We start from the raw sequence: 20,073 nt of genomic DNA, 5'->3' as shown, positions 1-20,073 counted from the left end.
GTTTCTCACGGGATGAGGGAATCGTGCAAGCCAGTAAAATTAGCGGCTCTTGTCTTGTAATTGCCTTCCTAGGGCTGTGTGTCCCCGGGTGCTGTCCAACAGGAAGATTTGTGAATAACAACATTTAATTTCCACAATCTCGGTGTAACAGTAACAAAAATGTAAAAGCACTCGATACCAACGCCTTCAAAATTTAAAAAATGTCCTGTTTAGAAAGCGGCGCGTCAGCGGCGGACGAGAGGGAATGCGGGCGGCCGTTGTCATCACTGGCTTCGTCGGCGAGCCCCGTGCGCACACGCACGCTCACGCCGACCGAGGTTTGGCCGCTCATGGAGGATGCGACGCGCCAGCTGGTGGATGTGCTGGGCATGGAGGCGGGCGTGGCCGAGCACCTGCTCGTGCACTGTGGCTGGAACGTGGACGAGGCGGTGCAGCGGTACCTGGACTCGCGCGACAAGCTGCTCTCCGAGGCCGGTATCGAGGGCCCGCCGGCGCGCGACCCCACCGACGGCGCCGCCGCCGACCAGCAGCCCACGTGCCCCATTTGCCTGGGCGTGACCGGGGAGGTGGAGCTGCTGGCACCGTTGTACTGCACGCACCGCTGCTGCAAGGTGAGAGGAGGTGTGGGCACAGTAGTAGCAGTCCCTTAATGTACACTTTGAATTTGAGCTACTTGACCGGTTGCTGTGTTCGCACTGAGAGGAAGACGTGGATTACAGTACACACGGATTACAATTTAGAGACCTGCAGATTGTCAAGAACATTAAGTGGGCTTGGACAGGACGCGTTGCTCGGAGGGATGATAACCGGTGGTCAAGACTAACGATGGAGTGGCAGCCAAAGGAGCGAACACACCACCAGTGATCATATCCCCAGTGGAGATGTAGCAGTAAAGTTATCTTGTGTGCAGGTACTAGGTGGTACAAGGTGGATTGTTGTATTGCAAGACCATGAAACAGATCGTGGCTAATGATGATGACCGGTTGTGCCACCCTGTAGTCATGCTGGAGAGCCTATCTGAGGACCAGCATCGATCAGAACATGCTCGCCAAATGCACCTGCCCCATCATGGACTGCCCCGCACAGCCCACGGGCGCCTTCATCAGGACAATGATGGAGGACGACAGTGACCGTCTGGAGTTGGTAAGGATGCTGGATCATCCCCACTGGTTGACCTTCGATCATCATCATCATCTCTATAATGACCATCCACCTCTCTCAGTCTACCACCACATAGAGTATCTGCCGCTACTGAGAGGCAAAGCCCCAACGGTCACGGCATGCGCTTGTCCATATGTCCGGCGCGTATGGCGACCGAGCGTGTCTGCTTGCGTCTGGCAGTACAAGCGGGCGCTGCTGCGGGGCTACGTGGAGAGCTGCTCGAACCTGGCGTGGTGCGCCAACCCGCAGGGCTGCGACCGCGTGCTCTGCAAGGACGGCACGGGCGGGCACGCCGCCACCTGCGCCAAGTGCCACTGGAGCACCTGCTTCTCTTGCAGCTTCCTGGAGGTGACCTTTCTCTCGAGCGACGAACCAACATAGACGTGCAGAATGTTCCTTTCATATTTTACTGATATTTGTCCACTGCTGGATGAATACCTCCCCCATACTATGTTGGTTAAGTTGATTGTTTGATAATACTTTACCACGCTGGTCAGCGAAGGACTGGTGATGTGAGAGGACATGGGCTGGTTCTGATATCATACTGTTGATGTAACCCGTGGTCGGGAATCTAACTCGTTAACTGGGTTCGGAGCATCGCGCGCCAACCACCGCACCACTGTTCTACCCCCACAACTTTTTTTGTTACGTGTATGACGCTACCCCCCCGTTCAGGCTCACTGCCCCGCGAGCTGCACCCAGATCGCGTGGTGGGTGGACGAGGGTGGCTACTACGAGGGCATGAGCTCGGACGCGCTCAGCAAACACCTGGCCAAGCTCATCTCCAAGCCCTGCCCCAGCTGCCATGCGCAGATAGAGAAAAACGAGGGCTGCCTGCAGTGAGTGGAGCTGCGTTCAAAATCGATCGCAAACGGCGGCCATGTGGCGCGTGGCGAGCCCACCAGAATTTTAAACGAATCGGAACACCATGGCCTCGTTTTGAGCCGTGGAATGAGATTGCCCGCTTTGCCTTTTTTTTCAGCATGACCTGTGCCAAGTGTAACCACAGCTTCTGTTGGCGGTGCCTCAAGGCGTGGGCCCCGACACACACCGAGTACTACAACTGCTCCACCACGGTGAGGGGTTTATTAGAGTCGTTATGTATGCATGTATGTTGAAATGATTTTGCACCGTTCGTCGCCAACTCTGCTAATCGGGGGTGCCTTAAAAGCTGATATAATCAAGTCCAAGCCTGATGTTTGTTTCACTGCTATTGCAATTAATTGTGACCAAAAGAGATGGATTTCAGAATTAGTATTGTGGCAAGTAAAACTATTAAATAATTTTGAAATGTGACCTGTTTGCTCTTTTCTGAAGCACAATCTTAGCCATATGTATGTATGCATAGTTATGTATATGTTATGTCATGTTAATGTGTAATTGAGAATTATTTGATTTCACTGTTTGCACTATTTTTATCTATTTTAAAATATAAAAAATGGGATCAATTACAGTGAAAAAAACATTTACATAATAGGTCATAAAATGAGTATTGAAAAATAAAATATACTAAAAGGATGAAATCATTAGATTATTTCAATTACATCCAGGTGAGATATCTTCACACCTTGTACTTTTTTGCAGGTGAGCAAGGCAGCCAAGAGGGAAAAGCAGTTCCAGGAGTACAACGAGATGTGCATATTCTACCACCAGGCCAAAGTAAGTGCTGCTGGACCGTTGCACAGCTCCCGAGTGAAGCACAGACACACAGCAGTTCGTGGCATCCGCTGTGCGAGCTGTCGTAAACACGGCACCGGATGTAAATGACAATGCATTGCTTCATTAACTCAACATTCTTTTCGGGTATAACCATGATGATGGTGATGATTGACGACAATCACAATGATGACGATGATGGCGTGGATGACGATGTTCTCGATGATGATGCTGATTAGCACATGTAGTATAACCACTTGCTAGAATGTTATACCCCTTTCGAACCACATGGTGTGTTGCCTCTCACAGGATTTTGCACTGAAGATGAAGAGCCGGGTGGAGTCACTGGACCAGACGATTCCTGGGCGTACGGTCATGTTTGTGTTGGATGCCTGCGAGGCCCTGGCTAAGGCGCAAAAGGTCAGTAAGCCGCTGACGTCCGTGGGCGTTGGTCAACAGCACCAAAGGGCCATTCCCGGTGTTTGTCGGGAATGGCCCTTTGGTGTTGGCCGGCATGCTCTGTTTTTGTCTAAAAACAATTGACTTAATTGGTTTATACATTTTAGGTGTTTAACAACCTGGGTGATTTTTATTGTGAAACATAAGTTAACCATTTACGTTGCGTGTAAGGCTAGATTTTATATTTTCTCTCGTGCTAGATATTCCAATCTTAACACGCACTATTCGATGCCTCTACCGCCCAAGCATAAAAATATATTTTAATCGGCAAATCGTTCCGTGCCGACTGAATAACAGTTCCTTGTGTCGGCGTTCAGACTCTGGCGTACAGCAGCGTGTACAAGTATTACAGCCAGGACACGACGAAGCTGGGCTTTCTGGAGCAGCAGACGGACAACCTCGAGACGCACGCTGGGGCGCTGCAAGCCCTGCTCGGTACAACCCTCGGCCCCTTGCCCCTCCCCCCTCTCCACTTATTTGACGATGAATAGGAGAAGTTTTGCAGAAACCGAAAGCGATGATGATAATTAATAATGGCCCATTAAGTTAATTTCAGAAGTTATTCTATGACATCACCTTCCAGGGCCGTCATTTTCTCAGAGAAGATAATTTTCTCAGACAGGAAATGTATTCGTGGAAATGTATTTGTCTCGTGGCATGATGCCGCAAGCACGTTTAGAATATAATTGGGGTGTAAGCAGAGTGCAGAGGTACCACATTCTGCTGATACCACGTAGTGCTGCCCCACAGGATCCTACGACAACTTGCTATGCATGGTGGTCACCCATCCAAGGACTATCAGGTTAGCTTCCAAAGTTTTACGGAATTGGGTGTATTCCAGACGATTTGGTCATTGATCACAGACAACACAAAGCACCGATGTGCTCACCTACGCACACATGTGACCTCATCCATGCGCATGTGTGTGTGTCTGTGCGTACGCAAACAGAGGAGACAGTGCTGCAAGGCTCGGACCTGGCGTCGGCCGTGCGTGCGCTCCGCTCCCAGCACATGCAGCACGGCTTGCAGCTCATCGGAATGATCCACGAGCGCCTGGGAACGCTGCTTGGTGGCTCGACGCAGGTATCCACATGGCTGCTCCTGCACTAATAATGGCCCTGTTGTTGTAGTGGACTCTTTTGCAGTGTGTTGCCCTTTTGTCCCCACTGGGTTTTCCAGCACTGAATTGAACATCGCCGGATGATATAACATTATTTTCAGTGGCTGGTGGAAAACTGCTGCCCTTTGCTGTGTGGAACAGAGGTCACATTCGGGGATCTCGGAAGCAATTTTGTGATATCCGCCGTTCTGTAACATGAAGGGCTGCGCTGCTCTGCTTGAGATCATAGATACTTAATCTGATTAAATTAAATCTACAGCATAATCTGTATAACATTGGAGACAAAGATAAAAAATAAAGAGGGAGAAATGTAAACTTAAAAAAAAAATGCTTTTGTTTTCATTCACCAATGTTTTGTAAGTTACCATTTTCCAAAACATACTTTTTTAAATCTCTTAACAGCTTGCAGGCAACGGGGTGCTGTGATGTACCGATTGATTTCTGGAATTTTCATGATTCTCACTAATTCAATGGGATTCACTGTGCAGCTTTTTTGTTTACTTATTCACTGCATACAAATTGCCTTGAATAAAACCACATGGACGTATACATTTTTCTCATGTTTGCAAGGAGGATACTTTTTTGGACTTGGCAAAAATAATCTTAATGAGCCACTTTTGCCCAGAGCCTGCTTGTACCTGTTTGTTGAAGAGCGTATGCATGCGTGTGGGTATGTCTATACACATTAGAGTAGTGTGTCAAATGAGGTGATGCATCCAGCAATTTCAGGACCTTGTGATCTCGACCATTTTGTGAGTGCACACTGGGTAAAACCTCATGTGTCCCATCGCAGGACTTCCAGGTGGGAATGGCGCAGTCTGCCACCCTACAGGACACAGAAGGAGTGAAGCTATCAACCAAAGAGTACACACTTTTTACTGTTTAATTAAACACACACACACCCCCCCATACAAAAACACCGATACATTTCGATTTAAAGCTTTCGTGACTGCAGGGATTCATCTTCTTGGTTCTTTCGGTAAAGTCACGTAGAAGAGGAAATAATAAAATAATTCTCACGACGTTTCGACCACAACGCAAGCAGCCGTCCTCAGGTGAAGAACAGGTCTGTCGGAAAGACAGCGTCTGGCCGAAACGTCGTGAGAATTATTTTATTATGTTTTATTTTATTATTTCCCTTCTACGTGACTACACCGATACATTTTCACACTACAATTTTTTATGGCTAGACCCCTAAGGTGAGAGCTCCTTACGCTGCCATTTTGCTTTCGCAGCCCGTTGCCACGAAGGAGCTCCGATGAGAACATGGACGAGGACGGAGAGGATTACCCCTGGGAGGCCGGTGGCGCGTCGCTGTTTTCGCGATTCCACAACGGGAAGGAGAACAACCGCCAAGACGACATGGACGAGGAGCTGGACTCGGACGGAGAGACGGACGGCTCGGCAGGCAGCGGCAACATGGACAGCGACCCCTGCTCCGGAGATGACGACGACGAGTACGGCTGTACGCAAGGCTGAAAGCCGCCCCCCGGCTCTCTCACGCGCGGCGCCAAATCGTGCGCGCCGTGTTTTGTCGTGCGTCCAATCGTGCACCAGTATTTGTGATCTCGCCGGGGTCTTCAACGGGATCAAAGTGTGCAGTTACGGCAAGCAAGCAAGAATTGTACACACCGGTTTTCTGTTGTAGAACATTTTTGATCAGATATTGTACATGATCACCAATGTTTGCATTCTCTTTGGCTGTGACCCATCCGTGCAGCCACATTGGTTTTTTTGTAAAAGTGGCACTATGTATTTACCATCATGGTTACTCTGAGCTTTGAGAATAATTGTCATAATGACCATCAGGATGACAAGATATTTGGTGTTTTCTTGGACAGTTTTCCAACGTTGAAAGATTATTTTGCGCCTCGTTTACTGAGCACAAAAACCTAACAACTTTAGCTAATGTCATTCTTACACTTTCAAGTTGGTTTTCCATTATGAGCAATGGTTAAGGATTTTGTAACACTTCCCATAGTTACACTTTTTGCGAATAATGATACAATGACACCTTAATCTGTTGCTTTTTTCAAGCTATTTAATGTTTCAGTTCTTAGCTGCTGCTTCAGCTTCCTCCATTAGTGATTTTAAATACATTTGAAATGCTTACGAATTACAATGGCGTGTATTTGATATGGCAAATACATTATTACTGTTCAGACATACCATGTGACACTAATTGTGTTTCCAAAAAATATATATAAAAAAAACAAAGTTGGTATACAGAAGATTTTCCTTTTGATCAAAAAATAAAGAATTAAAAGTTGATGTGATTATTTCATTTGTGTGCAGTCATAGCACAAAAATAAAGATGTGATGTTTTGCACTTATCAAATATTTTTGACTGCGAATTGTTTTCACTTGCATCATTATGGCGCAAGGCTGTCATGAAGGTGCTATGTTTACAGCCTGCAGTACGGTAGTTTGTTGCTGAATGTAATCCCAGATGAGTAATTTGCAGGTGATGTCAGGTGTTAATGCTAAACACGTAGAATCTGTAACAAAAAAAATTGTAGTTGTGTAGCATTACAGGTAATAAACATTCTTTGCCTCCACAGAAATATGTTTTAGTATGTTAGCCTATGGGCTTTGAAATCAGGGAAAGGTCCCAGACCAAATAGGGTAACTTGACATCTAGAAATGTGAACTCGTGCTCAACCATATTATGGATCTGTTGTGTAAATGTTTATACGTAAAATGAATTTAGTGTCGTCATGGAATGGTATCTGCCTCCATTATAATGTGGGACAAAAGGGATAACTGATTTGAAGAAATACCCATTTGCCTATCGCACAGATTTAGATTCTTTATGAAGACGGCAGATGATATGGAAATTGTTAGGGCAATCGGTTAACTAAGTGAAGAAGCTGGATTTCTCCACGGACCATATACGATCAGATTCTAAAAATAAAAATTTATAACACTTAAATGGAATTCTCTTAAGTGGATAATGATGGTATCCGTATTACCTTGTTTTTGCATCCATAGCCACGCATACCAACGCTTAGTGATGTGATAGAAAATTCATTCCATTATCGTTAGTGTTGGCAAGTTATTCCTGCACATCTACGCTTAAAACTAAACTTAATAATTTCTCAAACTATGACTTGGTACATATGTAGTGAGCGACTTCTGAGACACGGCGAGGAGAAGGCTTCTGATTTATCAAGAGCACACTGGGCGATACATTGTGTAACGCAGCTACACATAGGCGATCCTAACATGTAGCCCCATCTCCAGCTTCGCAAGCTGTTTGACCAGCGCAGCGACGGCTCCGGAAAGAGTTTTCAGAACATCAGCCACGTGGTCGGAGACAGATGACGACGAGCAGTGACGCAGCCAGGACCCGTAACAGCCCCGAACCTCTGGTTCGGTCCCCCTTATATCTGTCCCGGCGTGGCCAAGCTCCACCTCTGACCATGCCTCCTTTCCAGAACCTTCGAGCTCGTTTCCGGAGCTTCTCGACTGACTCTGCCTTTCACCTTTACCCCAGATACGCCCCCCCCCCCCTTATAATAATGCAGCTATGACCGTAATTACCACTCCCGGCCGACAGGTGTCACCCTGTCATTACACATTCGCACGAATCTTATAGCACAAGGGTATCATAAAGGTGGCTCTGTTTCACAGTCTACAGTAGTCTCATAAGAGCTTGCGACGGCCGCTCTAATACCCAATAGAGTACTTTTTTTCAAATTTGCACCATGTTACGTCAACGCATAATGGCCTACTCGTTTAGAATGACGTTCCGCGATCTGTGTTTCACAATGAAACACATTTATATGATTGTGTACCCAGAAACGCCTGAGAGTCGTACCCTATTTTAGGGAGAGAGGGGGGCGATGATTGCTATGTATATTCCAAATAAAATCACTTTTTTTCTTGGCACGTCGTATTTTACGGTTATTACACCCGCAGTATTAACCGGGGCGGCCTGTCGGAGTCGAACCGCAAACCCGCGCAACAAGCGGCGAATCGGCAGCGAACCCACCCCGGGACCCGCCATTTGTCGTCATTGCGACGCGGTGACGCAGTCTGTCGTCACGTCGTGACGTCGGCCGCGCGTCGTGACGTCAGACGCGCGTCGTGACGTCATTTCCTTTGCTTTGGTGAAGACGGAAGACGGCAATGGAGTCACTGCTGGTTTACGGATGCGATGGCAGAAGCCGCCCGCTGTCTCTCTCGCAAGGCTCCACTGTCGGGGCGCTTAGGGAGGAAGCCGCGGGTTTCCAGGTGAGTCCGACACATTGTAGTTACGTTGTAATTAATCGTTTGTTTCATTGTATGTATGACCAGATGTAGGCCGCAGGCTTCGAGTTAGGCCCCAGGCCTGGCTTTGAGTTGAGGGAGAAACGGCTGCGGTTACTGCTGCTCATGCGTTATGATTAGTAGCATTGCTGTTACTATTGTTGTTGTTGTAAGTGAGAGTGCAGTGTTTGGTCAGGCAGACTCAACATGTTAGGTCCTCCACCGGTGGAGAAGAAGCTCTGGGTCGTTTCGGGCCAAGTAAAATGTAGGGAAGGTGCCACGCAGCGGCGGGAGCCAAAGCTGGGACGACACTCCGCGTTGATCACAAATCGTTTGCTGCGCTGAGCTCGTGGTGGAAATTCCACGTTACGATGGCGGATTAATGTGTGCCCATTGGACGAGCAGTGTTGTTACTTCCCAACGGGGCCGAGTCTCGTCGACTCCGGAGGTGCACGGAGCTGAGTCGCCGAAATTAAACAAAAATGATACCTACCCGGATGTTTATCGACCTCGTGTGGTGGTTGTGAGGTGTGGAACGGTAGCGTCGTGGTTAGGGCACTGCCTTATGAACCCGGCAAACCGAGTTAAGATTCCTGGCCACGGTTACTATTGGTGGCCGGTGGTATCAGAACCGACTAGGCCTCCCCAATGTCGGTTTAGCCTTAAATGAGTACAGTATAGTCATTCATTTTAACATCTATATGTCGTAGCTCTGGCCACACTACCGCATGGTGCGCCCTCTCGGCCTTAATTGGTATTTCGGAATGATGGTTACACACAGAAGTTACCTCAACAGTCTGTTAAAGCAACACCGATTGTGTCTGTCTTTTTTGTGCGTTGAAGGGTTTGCCCAGCGATGATGTATTTGTTCTGTGCAATGGGAGGCTGGCGAGGGACGAGGACGTCGTGGTGCCAGGATGCTGCTACCGGCTGCACGCCAAGCTGCTCGGCGGCAAGGGAGGTGAGTGCGAGCGGTGTGCAGCCACTGCATCAGCAGCAGAGAGAGAGACGTGATGCCAGATTCACATCTTGAGAGATCTAATGAAAATCATGACCTGGGTTTATGCGAGCCATTGTTGGTGAAGAAAACATGGGCGCGTTTGCTGCAAGATTTGCACGAACATTCAACACGCAAAATGGGCCCATGGACGTAGACGTTATTGTTGCTTGTTGCAGAGGTTAGTTCGAGTCCAGTGCCTGTCCATAAACATTCATGCTGTCAGCTGCACAGTGGATGTTGAAGATCTCGTGACGTCTGAAAAACTTAACTGTATGTTTCCCCAAGTTCAACTAATAAACCCCAACAACACCATTACCACATTGTTTAAAAGTCACGAAGAACAATTGACATTTCTGACCGCTCAACGCTGTTGCTGTGTCTCCGCTTCGCAGGGTTTGGCTCGATGCTGCGTGCGCTGGGAGCTCAGATCGAGAAGACGACAAACCGCGAGGCCTGCCGGGACCTGAGCGGCCGCCGTTTACGTGACGTCAACAGCGAGAAGGCGTAAGGCATATACTGTACCTCATAGCAGGCCTCTGACTGCACTTTTGGATGGGCCACGTAAATAAAATGTGTGTACTGGCACGGTCAAATATCATCTCACGTGTGCACACGTGACATCACAAAGTCATAGCATCTGTACACGTGACCACTAAAATGCACTTAAGTCTCCAGGTTTCTGATCTGATATTTTGCTTACCTCTTGCTAATCTTTATACTTTGTCGATTGCTTTCTCCTATTATATATATTTTCATCTCACCAATGTGCACCTCTTAAGTTCTGTGTGGGCCATAACTCGGTGGGCCATTGCAAGAGATTTGGCCCGTGGACCACCAGTTGAAAAACTCTTCCTTATTGCTATAAGTGCCCTTAACTTCAGACTTTTGTCTCTTATCAGTGGATTGTGTATTCATTTTATGTAAGATATGTTGCATTATATTTAAGTTTAGTTTTCAAAAGTAGGCTGTGGTCATCTTATAAATGCGCTGCTTTGCTTAACTACGAATAATACTAGTAGGTGAAATAGTAAAATATTTTGCTAAAAATAACACGATTGGCATTAAGTGGAAAAAACTTGACAGATGTGTATAAATGCTGCCAAGAGTGAGTTTGTAACTGAGCTTAGATCCATGGCAAAACATCGTGTGACATTACATGTATGAGATGGTGTCCTAGCACTGCTATTCTGGTATCATGGGTTCAATTCCTGAGCAAGCACTTCAGCTCACAAGTAACAATTTGAATCTTAGTGGCATGAGCCTCGCCCTAGTGTGTTGTCTACATGAGCAAGGGATGACAGTGAGCAGGCATGCAAGGTGTTGAACACACCACCTTCCTTGCCCCCATGTTGGCCGTAATCAGATTTTTTAAAACAATTTCCTCAATGGTTCATAAGTCTAAACGGAGGCTCTCTCTGTCCGTGTTCAACGTGGGCATCCTCCCCTCGCCGTTGGGCAGCATGGCGGAGTGGCTAAAGCAGCAGACAGACCGCGAAGCGGAGCGTGCTGAACGACGCCGCCAGCGGCTGGAGCGTCGCCTGAGCCAACCCAAGTACCACTACAGTGACCCTGTGTACGAGCAGCAGCTGCACGACATGGCCGAGCGTCTGGATGACTCCGTGATCAAAGGTGGCCGCACTGCAGACGCGCTACACAGAATCATGCCACCAACTGTCACTGAAACATTCTCAAGAGTAGACAATGATGGGTGCTGAGTGTCTTATGTATTGGTTGTGCAGGCATGCAGATGGCAGGCAGCAGCGCAGTGAGGCCTGGCGAGGTCCGCAAAAAGAGGCCCTCATCTGAGGCCACCAAGAGCTCTGGCAAGAAGAAGTGCCTCTGGTTCGCAATGCATTACATCATCCGCCTTGATCAATCCACTGCTGGTTGAAGGCCTGTAGTTGTGCCACGCTTGGGGTTATTTGTGTACACGCCTAATAATCTGCACTGTGCGTGGTGATGGCCAGGCTGGGAGTGGAAGGACTGGGAAACACCAGCAGCTCAGGCTCCGACAGCGACAGTCGGTCAAGTGTCTCCTCGAGCCCTCCGCCATCAGCGAGCAGGAGCAGCAGCTCTGTAGAGGCGCGCCGCTCCGCCACCACTACCACCAGCAGCAGCAGCGGGGACGAGGGTCAGATCGGCAGAAGAGCAGCACCATGCGACGTCGCAACAGCTGCCAGGACATCCGTCCAAGACGCCTCTGGTAGCGAAGCCAGCCCCTCGACAGAAGGGGAGAAGCAGGAAGCTGCAACTCCAAGCTCGATAGAGATGGGAGAGAGTGACAAAGGCGGCAAGAGTGAGAGCACCAGTGGGGTCAGTAGTGAGGAGAAAAAGGGAGGGGAGGTAGGAGATGTCAGTCCTCAGCTGGGCAAGGCTGTAAACATCGAGAATCCAGAACCAGAGACCTCAGTCGACAGTGCAACCACCTCTGGAAGCACCCTGCCACCGAGTCCAGCACCGGCAGAGAGTGTGGCTGCTACCGAATCTACTCCCCCACCAAACATAGCAGTCGCAGAGGTGAGTGCAATTTTTTTATTATCTAACTTTAAATTAAATACTTATGCATGTACTACTTGTATCAAGGCAAAGGAATAGCATTGTCATTAATGAACATTGATACACCATGTTCTGCTGACATCAGTTTACACCTGCCCAGTTACCTTTAAATACATTTTGCTGGAACACATTGATCCTAAAGGCCAGGAAGCTAATCGACCTGGGTTTTTTTTAATTTTGAGTGAACCGACAGTTAATTTGTGAGGATATATATAGTTTGTTGACTACTGCAGTGCTGTGCATCTGTCCACACCTCGGTTTTGCAGCTCAAGGTCTTCAAAGCTACAATTTGTGTGCTGGGCTCCGAAAGAGTTCCAACAGCGCATTTGCAGCAAGGTGACACGGGCATAATATTAACCACTCCATGGGTTTTCCATCTGACAGGTCACAGCGGAGGTGGATTTGATGGCATTGAGCTCTGTGGAAGAGCTGGAGGCACTGGGGTTGGAGTGTCTCAAGGCAGTCCTCATGGCACGTGGCATGAAGTGTGGTGGCACGCTGCACGAGAGGGCAGCACGGCTCTACTCTGTGCGTGGTGTGGACCCTGCACAAATCGACCAAGCTCTTCTGGCCAAACCAGCCAAGCCAGGCAAATCGGGAAAGTCAGGCCAAGGGGGACAGGCCAACAAAGGCAAAGGGAAGTGATGAGTAGTCTTGTTTTGGATATTGTTTATGTAATGGAGGGATGTACTCGATAAAAACAAATTATTCACAGTTTAAGGGAATGTGTGTAAGCTAATGGGAACACTTAAGCTACATTTGATATTTTTGTCATCTCCCCACAGATGACCACACAATGAACTCCATTAATGTTTTCATCCACTTAATCGGCCTACTCAAAGCCTCTTTTCTGAACAATTTTATATCGTGGGTTATTTTTTCCAAAACATCCCTCGAGTGTATAGATATTATTCAGGATTGTAATAAGATTACATTTTTTCTGTAAAGTGAGTCAAAATTGTACTTGAATATTTCATACTATTAAATATCCGGTCTTTCAATTGTTTGTCTTGTTTTCAGTCATCTCACGATTATCCAGGCTAATTGGGGAATAGGTGCCCTGGATAAAAAAAACCTGGATTTAAAAAATTCAAGTGTTTAAAGATATTTGCCTACATAGAATGGGGCTTGCCTAAGTTTACCATTACATGGGCACTGGGACAGTGACCTTTATTAACTCAAGTGAGGAGCAGTGATGAAACCAGCACGTGTCTAAAGAATTTTCTTTTGCAAACGCGGTTAATCTGTCGGATCTGTTTTAAGGATAAACAAGCTTAGTTTAATTGGTGTTCAAGTGTCAATCACCATGAATATAAAATGTTTAATGTACAGAAGAAATTCAGAATGCCTGAGGGATAAGCAATACACCGGCTCTTAAAAATAAAAACTGCACACAAATTACAAATGTGTTTTTTTTATTACATTTAAATGTGAAACTTCACGCCATGTCAGTTAATATAATTTAACATGTCAGTCTATACAATGTTTTTTTCTGATCAAGATGCCCCCCACTAATTTCAACACGCAGTGCATATGGTATAGCAATTGCTAGTGTTCCATGTACAATGGGCCCTTCGTATAACGCACGTTGTCCTTGAGAATGGGGTCGCCCACAGGCATGGTCTTTTTGAATCCCTTGTGCCCCCTTTTCCATATGGGCTTGGCTGTGCCCACTGCCCAGCGAGTCAGGTAGCTGCCAAGTGACAAAAAAAACAAGGTGTGAGTTGCGTGCTAAAATCGACAGCATGACATTTCATAGGTAATGTACTCATACCTGTCAACCAACCCCTTATCAGTGCCCACCTTATTCCAGACCAATTCAGACCTTATTGGTCACCCCGTGCCCTATTACATCTCAGCGTTCATCCTACAAAGTCCCATCACAAGGGAGAAACATAAATAGACAAAAAAATATGCCCGTATTGAAACGGCTACAACATGGAACCTTTTTCTTTCCAGTGTCAAAGTATAAGAACACTCTGGTCTTACACTGGTTGAGACTCAGCCCTAAAGAAGGATGTCTCTGGTGTAGACAATGCATATATTACCAGAGCATGTTTTTGTTTGCATCTTCACCACAAGTATGTGGTTAATGCAGACATGATTCCTTGCAAAAGGTTTCTGTTTGGTGTTTGAATATCTTAACACCTGTTTAATTGCCAGAAAGGGTAAAATCTATTCGGATGGACCTGAAAACTAAATTTCCCTGTACAAGAATATGGGCAAACCGTATGGGTTGACAGGTATGTGTACTGCTGAACAAAACAAAAACGTAGCCTGCACTTACGTATTGAGGATCAATTTTGGCTTGGGAACATGGTCCGGTGGAAGCCTTGGCCTGTGATCTGGCAGGAGACCTGTGTTGAAACACAAGATGCACAGTTGGGCTTATATAACAGACAGATTACGCATGCATATATAGGGTGCTTAAAAAAAAATGTTGGCACTTATATGGGACTCGTTTTTAATGGAAAAAGAACGAACATGATTACAAATATGTTCATAGCTTCAAAAAGTCAGTCTCTACTTGTTCGCCATCATTGTTAACACATGCCTGGAATCTTCTCCATGTGGTCTCCAGAGCCCGGAGGCACATCCCTTGTGGTATTGTTGCAAATTCTCAGAAGTGTTAACATTTTTTTGAAACACCCTATATCGGGAGCAGGGCTGTGTGCATGTTCGTTGCATAAGTCCAAGGGCCCATTGTGTGTGCGCCCAATGTGCATCTGGTGTACGCAATTCTCACCGGCCCTGTGCGCCATTTTAACGCAGACAGCCACCTTGCGGTGCTCCTCCAGGCACAGGCCAGTGACGCGGCGTGGCAGCATTCCTCCATCGGAACGCAAGAACTGACTCAGGAGCAGCACATCCTGTATGCCATGAAGGACACGCGTGCCCATTAACACGCACCCAATGGTGCTCTTTCAATTCTTATTTTTTTATGTAAATGCTTTTGGGAGTGATTTTTTAAAATCTCTCGGTTATATGTTGTTCATTAGTCCAGACTACATTTTTCACTTTTCGGTACATGAGGCAAGCTCAAGTTGTGTTTTCGACAAGATCTATACCATATATAGTATGTGCATCTTCTAACAATGAGTCACATGTGTATTATCCATATGGGATGCTGGCGTGGTGTAATGGTAAGCATACTATTTTATCATTCCTGGCGACTTGGTTTCACAAACGCGTGTACCTGTGGCCCATGCTTACCGTGTAATCATACTTGTGCTTGACGTTCCAACGGCAGATGGGGCAGCTGCCTGCAGGATTGGGCGGCTCATTGCCTGCTTGCTGTTCCACAATTTTCCCTTCCAACTGGGGGGAGAAAGTAAAATACCGTATGATAGCTGAAATGCCTCAACAACCATTGCATCATAACTTGCCTTTTAGCATAGATTGCTGCATACAATTATTCGTTTTTTTCTCAAAATTCCAGTTGTGCTATTTGGTACTGTATGTCATCCCACGAAAATTGTCATCCATAATTCACAGCAATGCGATGGAGATTTTATTGGGCATGACAAACTGCTTTCACCAATAAACTGTGGACCCAGTAGTCAGCAATTTGACCTCCCACATTAACTCCGAACGTGTGAAACGCTGGGTGTGTGTGTTGCATGAGCCAACATTTGTTCGTCGATGCAAGTGATTCAAACGTTTACCGTTGTTGTGTTTCCGTCCTTGTGTTCAGTAACTGCAAAGCAATACAAAACAATTAAGCAATACGCTTCACTGCGATATGTGTTTGCTCAATTTGCTGCAGTTATAAAACCTCAGGCTGCCCACCCGGGCTCTGGCACTCAAAATATTTCAGGCTGGTCAAATGGGTGTCTGCTCGAGAATGTCACGTTTAGGATCTGGTTATCACGAGATCACGAATACTGTAAGAGACGGAAAATTAGGCAGATGGGTAAACTCTATTTAAACGCAAGTGAGAGCCTGTTGAGATTAGCATTTTTTCAAAGCAGACCTTGGTATTTAAAGCAATATAAAAAGTGATAAAAGGCCAAACATCGGTATACATGATTGAAATATGAAACAAAACATTTTAAAATAGAACTTGCTATATCACCTATACAGTTTAAAATTAGGCATGTTTACAATCGCTGCCCCAGAAATGAAATCGAATTTTCCGTTTAAAACCGACTGGGAGGGAATGCCATTTTTTTAAAAAGTAGAACGCAATATTGTTCTAGGAGCATCATGTAATAATAAAAAAACATTTTTCAAATGTACTATTTTATCTAGGTACGCAGGAATTGCGGCATGCATTACATTTCCGGGGTTGAAATGTAAAATAAAGCACGTGTATTCATTCTCCAAGGTCACCACTTAATGCCTGTGTCAGTTGAGGCATGCACAGGTGAGTCTTACATGGAGAAACAATTAAATTTGTCTACAGTACTTCATCAGGAGGGGTGACTGAAAATTATATGCGTAGCCTGGGGGTAGCCGTGCATTTTACCCCGTAATGAATTGCAGTGCCCACCCACCACCTCCTATGCTCCCCTTTCAGAGACGGTGGCTATGGAGGCACACACATTTCAGTTACAGAGGTCATCACGAGCAATGCTGTTCATGCCAGCACACTTCCCCATCACGTCTTCCCTTCTGTCAGATCCAGTAAGCAGTGGCACCTGACCTTCAATGATCTGCTCCCACAGCCTTTCCCTTGGGTGGTTACGGGTACGGGTTCGACCCGGACAATCGGTTAATTCGCATCGATATCCTCCTGATGGTCGGAATTGATTTGTACCGGTAGTAGTACGTTGAACTTTAACTCCGGTACAATGCAAAGTGTTGATCACGGACCTAGGCCGACTGAGAAAGTCTTGCTTTGGTCTACCGTGCAGCGGATATAGTGGCGGCCTCTCGCACGACGCTCGGCATCTGCGCACCTTGTCGCAGCCCCCGCGTTTGCACGGCGCCCGCCGCGAGCGAGCTGGGCGCGTTGGCGAGGCGGGAAGCCGCCTGCGGGAGGAGCGCGGGGACCCGGGCGCCTCCTCGCAGAGGCAGAGGCGGCAGCAGCAGCAGCAGGCGCGAAGCGGCCACGCCGAACACGCGCGCCGCCATTACGGTGGAAAGGTGGGCGGGGTCGAGTGGGTGGGCGGGGTAGAGGGGTGGGGGGGTAGGGGGCAGGGTGGTGAGCGGGGTAGAGTGGGAGGGGCGGAGGGGGTAGAGGGGTGGGGGCGGAGGGGGTAGAGGGGTGGGGGCGGAGGGGGTGGAGTGGTGAGCGGGGTGGGGTGGTGAGCGGGGTCGAGTGGGTGGGCGGGGTAGAGGGGTGGGGGGGTAGGGGGCAGGGTAGTGAGCGGGGTAGAGTGGGAGGGGCGGAGGGGTTAGAGGGGTGGGGGCGGAGGGGGTAGAGGGGTAGAGGGGTGGGGGGGGTAGGGGGTGGGGTGGTGAGCGGGGTAGAGTGGGTGGGCGGGGTAGGAGGGGCGAAGGGGGTAGAGGGGTGGGGTGGTGAGCGGGGTAGAGTGGGTGGGCGGGGTAGGAGGGGCGAAGGGGGTAGAGGGGTGGGGTGGTGAGCGGGGTAGAGTGGGTGGGCGGGGTAAAGCGGGTGGGCGGGGTAGGGGGGGTGGGACGGGGGCGTGGTGAACGGGGTGGGCGAGGTGAAAGGGGGGGGTGGGGTAGCCCACGGCAGAGTCTCCTCCAAATGTCATCACCGCGCGGCGATAACAAAAATTGCGGACATCTTAAATCTTGACTTAAAGCTTTCGCGATTGCAGGAATTAATATTCTTTGGGTCTTTCGGTAAAGTCATTTCGATAGAAAAAATTACAATGAAATAATGAAAATTAAGTGAATAAAAAAAAATAAAAGTATCACTTTATTTTTATAATTTTATTTTTCTATCTACGTGCCTACCGAAAGACCCAAAGAAGACGGACATCTTGGTCGGGGAAGTGCTTGTGTGTGCGCGCGTGCTTTAGTATGGCAAGGTGAAATTAGCAACGCTATACTTGGGTGCGGATATCGTCGTGAAAGCCATTCGACGCCCTCTGGTAAAGGCTTCCGTTTGTTCTTTTGTGTGAAAATATCGGACATCTCGACCGACTATTAACATGTGACGTATCTGCGGCCATCTTGGTTAGGGAGAGCGCCATGTTGGATGGGGGGGGATGTGAGTTGGTCGCCGTGCGAGCTTGTACAGTGTTCATCGTGGAGGCTACGAATTGCCGTGTCAGGGTGGTGGCGGCGGATTTATATGTAGGCGATCTAACTTTATTACAGATATGTGTTCGCAATAGCACCCTGCGTGTTAAACTGATACAGTGTTGTCCGGAGTTCCCCTGTGCAAGATGGCTGTGATGATTACGCAACTTCGCACGCCGTGCCAGCAAGGTCAACGTTTCGTTTCGTAAATAATGACAATAAACAACACTGTGCCAACATCCACCGCTTTCTGTGTGTATTTGTATTCGGTAACTGTAATTTCGGCGTTCTTTGCGTTCTAACGTGACATATTTACTTCCTTAAAGACCAGGTTGTGTAACTTTGCAAACGAATGGCGATCCACGATTCCCACGTGCGTTTCATTTCGACGAATCTCTTCACTGAGAACCCTGCCTCTCTTCAAGTGCTCGGCCGTGGTCGATCCACTGCTGGTCGATGGTGTTCCTCCACGCCGTCGCCAACTCTTCACACAAAGTTCAAGGGTTCATTTATTAGGTATAGCCCTGTGAGCCATTCGGCCCTTGAATCGGGTGCAACCGCAACAAACAAAAACACGTGAACAAGAAAACATCTTAAAGTGCAAACAGAAAATCCAAGAAAAGACAGCAAAATATTGCAGAAAAATCACCGTACACCAACCCTGTGCAAATATCCCAGCGGGATGCAAGTCAAACAACCACAAGACAACTTAGATTAAGGCCATCAGTCTAACTCTGTACTACAACAAACAAACATGGCCAAACCAAAAAACTTTTCGAAAATCACCAAAATAAAGCCATAAAAGCAATGAAACAGTACAGGTCATAGGAACTGTGACCGAATTTTCCCAATAAACGACGTAAACAACATGTACTACCAAACTCTGCAGCCATAGCTGGCTGCATGAGTCACTCCACAACAGCAGCAGGAGCATCAGTCGGAGTATCAACATCTTTCAATGCACCTTTAAGATCAGCGCACTAAATGAAAACACAGATCACGATTGCAACAATCCATCTTGGGAGCCACCGGGCCAGCCGATTGCATCGCTCCATCTCCACGTGGGAACGCGAAAACCGACAATTTTGTTCCATCATTTATTTATTTGGCTGCAAACTTCGGGTGTTTGCTCTCAGCCATCGTCTCTGCGAAGCGACGCGTCCTGCGCAAGTCCACTTAGTTTGAGCTTGTGTATAAACTAAAAACTAAACTTTTTGTAGTTTAAATGGTGACTTAAAGCGTTCGTGATTGCAGGAACTAATATTATTTGGGTCTTTTGGTAAAGCCACGTAGATAGAAAAAAGAATCTTCTTGGTTCTTTCGGTAAAGTCACGTAGAAGGGAAATAATACAAATTAAACAATTAAATAAATACATTTGCAAAATATACATTTTTATGTTTCATTTTTACTTTCTCGCATATATAGAATAAGCATCTTTACTTCGACTGGAGGAATCCGATGAGCTATGACGCCCTTTTTCACGGTCAGCAAGATACACCAACAAAGTAAAAAACTATATAAGAGCAAGATAGAGTAAGGGTAAGCAAATCGCTAAAATATAAATAATACACGTCTGACGGTGCCAGTGTAATTCCAAGAACGATTCTCTATACCAGTGCACACTATGCAGCGTTTTGTTAAATTTCCTTTGTCAATGGCCATGCAAAATGTCATAATCGGCCAAATATGACACGTAAGAGTACACATCACATC

General features: G+C 47.2%; 3 protein-coding genes across 3 annotated transcripts in view; 2 read left to right on the top strand and 1 right to left on the bottom strand.

Annotated features, from left to right (window-relative positions):
• LOC144933604 (cullin-9-like) overlaps positions 1-6,734 on the top strand; it is a 34,543-nt gene extending 27,809 nt beyond the window's left edge. Inside the window, exons 29-39 of the mRNA XM_078858582.1 lie at positions 214-611; positions 1,000-1,143; positions 1,342-1,509; positions 1,837-2,000; positions 2,144-2,237; positions 2,746-2,820; positions 3,127-3,237; positions 3,594-3,711; positions 4,226-4,359; positions 5,190-5,260; positions 5,632-6,734. Of these exons, the coding sequence (XP_078714708.1) occupies positions 214-611; positions 1,000-1,143; positions 1,342-1,509; positions 1,837-2,000; positions 2,144-2,237; positions 2,746-2,820; positions 3,127-3,237; positions 3,594-3,711; positions 4,226-4,359; positions 5,190-5,260; positions 5,632-5,875 (1,721 nt within the window). The 3' untranslated portion in view covers positions 5,876-6,734. The remainder of the gene's footprint in view (positions 1-213; positions 612-999; positions 1,144-1,341; positions 1,510-1,836; positions 2,001-2,143; positions 2,238-2,745; positions 2,821-3,126; positions 3,238-3,593; positions 3,712-4,225; positions 4,360-5,189; positions 5,261-5,631) is intronic.
• Positions 6,735-8,500: 1,766 nt separating this feature from the next.
• SDE2 (spliceosome associated SDE2) lies at positions 8,501-13,204 on the top strand. Its single transcript, XM_078858580.1, has 7 exons — positions 8,501-8,632; positions 9,491-9,608; positions 10,040-10,151; positions 11,107-11,276; positions 11,387-11,489; positions 11,615-12,164; positions 12,588-13,204. The coding sequence occupies exons 1-7, from the start codon at positions 8,528-8,530 to the stop codon at positions 12,846-12,848; spliced, it is 1,419 nt and encodes a 472-aa protein (XP_078714706.1). The 5' UTR covers positions 8,501-8,527; the 3' UTR covers positions 12,849-13,204.
• A 428-nt stretch (positions 13,205-13,632) lies between these two features.
• Positions 13,633-17,316, bottom strand: MRPS18A (mitochondrial ribosomal protein S18A). Its single transcript, XM_078858581.1, has 6 exons — positions 17,105-17,316; positions 15,869-15,900; positions 15,417-15,521; positions 14,950-15,073; positions 14,491-14,560; positions 13,633-13,896 (listed from the first exon to the last, which is right to left on the bottom strand). The coding sequence occupies exons 1-6, from the start codon at positions 17,277-17,279 to the stop codon at positions 13,752-13,754; spliced, it is 651 nt and encodes a 216-aa protein (XP_078714707.1). The 5' UTR covers positions 17,280-17,316; the 3' UTR covers positions 13,633-13,751.
• Between the last annotated feature and the right edge of the window lie 2,757 nt (positions 17,317-20,073).

Source organism: Lampetra fluviatilis, chromosome 7, assembly GCF_964198595.1.
Source record: "Lampetra fluviatilis chromosome 7, kcLamFluv1.1, whole genome shotgun sequence".
Classification (NCBI taxonomy): domain Eukaryota; kingdom Metazoa; phylum Chordata; class Hyperoartia; order Petromyzontiformes; family Petromyzontidae; genus Lampetra; species Lampetra fluviatilis.
Note: the sequence above shows the minus strand (reverse complement) of the source record. Positions and strands in the feature narration are given on the sequence as shown.

What these genes read in the sequence shown, in the direction of transcription:
- MRPS18A (XM_078858581.1), bottom strand. Translation starts at nt 17,279, where the DNA reads ATGGCGGCGCGCGTGTTCGGCGTGGCCGCTTCGCGCCTGCTGCTGCTG. An exon ending in AGGACGGAAACACAACAACG is followed by an intron (nt 15,522 to 15,868) that starts GTAAACGTTTGA and finishes TTCTCCCCCCAG; the next exon opens with TTGGAAGGGAAAATTGTGGA. An exon ending in AGCACAAGTATGATTACACG is followed by an intron (nt 15,074 to 15,416) that starts GTAAGCATGGGC and finishes CATGGCATACAG; the next exon opens with GATGTGCTGCTCCTGAGTCA.
- SDE2 (XM_078858580.1), top strand. Translation starts at nt 8,528, where the DNA reads ATGGAGTCACTGCTGGTTTACGGATGCGATGGCAGAAGCCGCCCGCTG. An exon ending in GGATGACTCCGTGATCAAAG is followed by an intron (nt 11,277 to 11,386) that starts GTGGCCGCACTG and finishes TTGGTTGTGCAG; the next exon opens with GCATGCAGATGGCAGGCAGC. An exon ending in CAAACATAGCAGTCGCAGAG is followed by an intron (nt 12,165 to 12,587) that starts GTGAGTGCAATT and finishes TCCATCTGACAG; the next exon opens with GTCACAGCGGAGGTGGATTT.